Source organism: Aplysia californica, unplaced genomic scaffold, assembly GCF_000002075.1.
Source record: "Aplysia californica isolate F4 #8 unplaced genomic scaffold, AplCal3.0 scaffold00351, whole genome shotgun sequence".
Taxonomy (NCBI): Eukaryota; Metazoa; Mollusca; class Gastropoda; order Aplysiida; family Aplysiidae; genus Aplysia; species Aplysia californica.
In genome coordinates, this window is record NW_004797621.1 from 227,651 (window position 1) to 231,404 (window position 3,754).

A 3,754-nucleotide genomic window follows, 5' to 3' on the forward strand; every position below is an offset into this window, starting at 1 on the left:
GGGTTGTATTTTTCACATTTTAGAATACTTCTAGTACGAAGATCGCTTTGAAACTTTCAGTAGTTCTCAAAAAGTCATTTTGACAGACGGCTATGCAAAGTGTACGAATCAGATTACCGAGTAAATTTATTCCTCTTTGGAAAGCGGTGGCACTGAGTTCCCCACGTCGAATGGATACGATAGTAAAACACGACGAACGGATAGGGTTAAATGTTTCAGCTTCACAATTATGAGTGGCTGTCCTTTGTATTATGTGAGTATTACGAGCAGTATTGCACCAAGGATAATAGTATGCTTAAGTGCAAAGCGTTGTTGTATCAGCAGTGAACAAACTAATATCTGTGAGGCAGCGTGGTGAAATCAGGCTCTGGTCAAAATAATCAAAGTGAAAAAATCAGCATTTTTCTGCAGGTTTGTTAATTTGTTATGGGTTGTTGTTTTTTTTGGCTCAACACATTTCATGCCCTGTAAAGAACACATTTGTTTGTTGATTTTTTAAACTGAAAAACGTTGATTAAAGGCTGAAAGAATATAACTTTTCTTTTTTTCCCACGGACTCTCAAGCAAAGGAAAAAACTAATATTTGGGGACCATCTTCTCACTTATTTTACTTCTGAAACCAGGTGACCTCCACCTCCTTCATTCACAAATATTTCGACTTGTATTCAAGATAAATGGATATTTTTTCATCCAAATAAAGACAAGTGAATAAGCTTTAAGATGATACCAATAACTCTACATGACCCAAAATTGACGAGGACCTGATTCCACTTTGTCGTGACACATATATTATTACTGTGTGCATTTCTTTTTACTCTAGACAGAGGACAGATAGAACTGCTTAAGCTGAAGGAAGAAGTAAGTTGTACTAAACTAGAGATGTTTCTTGTTGTTTAGTTTCGTTTTGATTGGTTTTGTTCTGTTTTGGATTTGGTTTTTTCCCTTTGTTTTGTTGTTTTGTTTTGTTTTGTTTTCCTTTCATTTTCAAGCAAGGATTTTGCTTGATTTAAAGAAAAACAAGTAAAACAATTATTTGGAGGCGCAAATCTCTGTTTCATCAAACTGCGCGTACTGCTGGAATGTTTGCATCGGTTGTCAAAATATTAAAATGGAAGAAAACAGCATTTTTCGCCCCTTTGGCAATTTTTTTTATAGTTTTGTTTTTTAAATTTGGGCTCAACATCTTTTATGTCCATTTAAAAATACTTTCTATGTGGATTTTATTGGAAAAATATTGATCAAAGGTACAAAATGAGTAAATATAAAGTTTACAAGGACTCTTAAGCTCTTGAAATCACCACTTTTTGACGGACATTTTCTCGATAATTTTCCCCTCAAACAAAAATTGACGCCGCCTCGTTCAATCGCTAATATCTCTACTTCTATCAAGATCGATGTATATTTTTTCATCAAAAGCAAGACAAATAATACCAATACACCAAAATGCCCCAAAATTGACGTGCGCAGGATTCTACCATGTTGTGAAACATAATAATAATAATAATAATATAATAATATATAATATGGTGTTTTACTTGACCATCCTGTCATTGGTCTGGGCAGCATCATGATTATAGTAATAATTACGACACTACTACTACTACTACTACTACTACTACTACTACTACTACTACTACTACTACTACTACTACTACTACTACTACTACTACTACGAATAAACGATTTATTATAATTTATATCTTATATATATACATATAATATTATAATATGTGAGGAATCGTGGTGAAATCTGGCGCTCGTCAAAATAATGAAATCGAAGAAACTGGCATTTTTTCTAGCTTTCGGGTAAATTTTTCTAATTTTGTTTTTTGGCTCTACACTTTTTGTGTCCATTTAAAAACACATTTTCCGTGTTCATTTTATTTTTTAAAAAGTTGATTAAAGGCACAAAAACTGTAAATTTTCAGTGTCCAAGGACTTTCAAACTATAAAAATTACCAAATTTTTGGTGGCTATTTACTCGCTAATTTCACCTCTGAAAGAAGGCGACCTCCACCTCCTTCAGTCGCATATATCGTGACTTCTATTCAACATAGACTGATTTTTCTTCACCCAAAGCAAGACAAATGAACAGGCTTTAAGATGATACCAATGACCCCATATGCCTAAAATCTGACGAGCGCCAGATTCCAGCACGTCGTGACACGTATGTTCATGCATGTTATGATCTTATATTGAATTGGATACTGATACCGTTTCAGTTTTAGCCAAATTAGACTAGACATCAATGTAAGATTTTGCCTTATCAATATAAGATTTTGCCTTATCAATGTAAGATTTTGAATAATTATGCTTTACTTTTTTTGGTACAATTCTCCCCAGTCCCAGGCATAATGACTCTTACGGAACAGCAAAAATCAGTATCATGCTCACCAAGTGACCGGTCGTACAAATACTTTGGTGGGATTATTTTTGTTCTAAACATTCTTGCCGCTAGAGTTCTCGCTCAGGACAAACTATCAATTCAACCTACCTTGACCCCGGAAGGCGCGGACTTCAACACCTTGCGCTGGCGTGACGTCAGTGATTCTTTGCTACAGCTTGAGGAAGAATTCTGTTCATCTCCGAGATCTTGTGACGGTCGTATGCAGCTCCTGTGTTCCTTCTGCGAGTTCTGCTACTGTGACGACTACTGCTTCGTGCGAGGAGACTGCTGCCTGGACAAGCTTCTGGGCACCATCGGGGACCAGCTGGTCTCAGAGCCGGTGCTCCAGCATGAAGGTTTGGTTGGACTTAAATTTTTTTTGGGGGGGGGGTTGGGGGGAGGGGGGGTGCAATTTCCGTTATACGATGAATGAATGAATGTTGTGTTCGTTATCTGTCTCTGTCTCTGTCTCTGTCTTTGTCTTTGTCTCTATCTATGTCTCTGTCTGTCTGTCTGTCTGTCTGTCTGTTTGTCTGTCTGTCTGTCTGTCTGTATCTTTCTTTCTCTCTCTCTCTCTCTCTCTCTCTCTCTCTCTCTCTCTCTCTCTTCTCTTTCTGTCTGTCTCTCTCTTTCGTCTGTCGTGTTCTTTCTCTCTCTCTCTTTCTCTCCCTCTCTGTATATATAAGCAACAAAGTGCCTATCCGCAAAGCTGTTGATAGAAATATTATGTTATATGGGAATTCAGTGTTTTAGTTTTTAGCAATGATTTCCGCTAGTGCATGTATTGTATTATTGTTAACCAGTAAAGGTCGAAGGGGAAGGATATTATGTGTATAAATATGTATATATTTCAGCAAGACTGAAAATGTTCAAGGTATCATAATGCATCTATGAACTATTGATAAATATTGATTATTATACAAACCATTCTATTTCGCGACCTTCATTACCATTTGTCCATGTATGTACAGTATATCTATGCTTGCAGTGCAAAAACAAAGCAGCCAGCTCCAGGCGCTATTAATATGGCTTGTGGCAACGGTGGCCTCGTGGTTAGGCTCTCGGACTCGCAATCTTAAGGTCGCGGGTTCGAATCCCGTCAGGGGCCCGACGTTGTGTTCTTGGGAAAGGCACTTTGCACAAATTTTTCCCACTTCACCCAGTTGGAAATGGGTACCCTGCTATAGACAGTGAACGATCTTATCAGTTTGATAGTGCTTGAGCGTGTGAAATTCGCAGCTTGCACTGTATGCTTCCGTGGAAGCCGAGAATGTTTCTGGGTGTTCTCAGAGGGTCTGCTGGGGTAATAACAGTTGTAAAGCGCATACAGCATGCTCTTGAGCATGGATATGCGCTATATAAAAGCAA

General features: G+C 37.8%; 1 protein-coding gene across 3 annotated transcripts in view; it reads left to right on the forward strand.

Moving 5' to 3' along the window:
• The first annotated feature begins 275 nt into the window (after positions 1 to 275).
• Positions 276 to 3,754, forward strand: part of LOC101856522 — a 14,177-nt gene continuing 10,698 nt past the window's right edge. For 2 of the 3 annotated variants that reach the window (XM_005102957.3, XM_035970974.1), the window contains exons 1-2: positions 767 to 858; positions 2,344 to 2,742. In XM_005102957.3, coding sequence (XP_005103014.1) covers positions 2,355 to 2,742 — 388 coding nt within the window. In that variant the 5' untranslated portion in view covers positions 767 to 858; positions 2,344 to 2,354. Of the gene's footprint in view, positions 412 to 766; positions 859 to 2,343; positions 2,743 to 3,754 lie in introns of those variants that run through there. The other variant, XM_035970973.1, reaches the window with a different exon arrangement.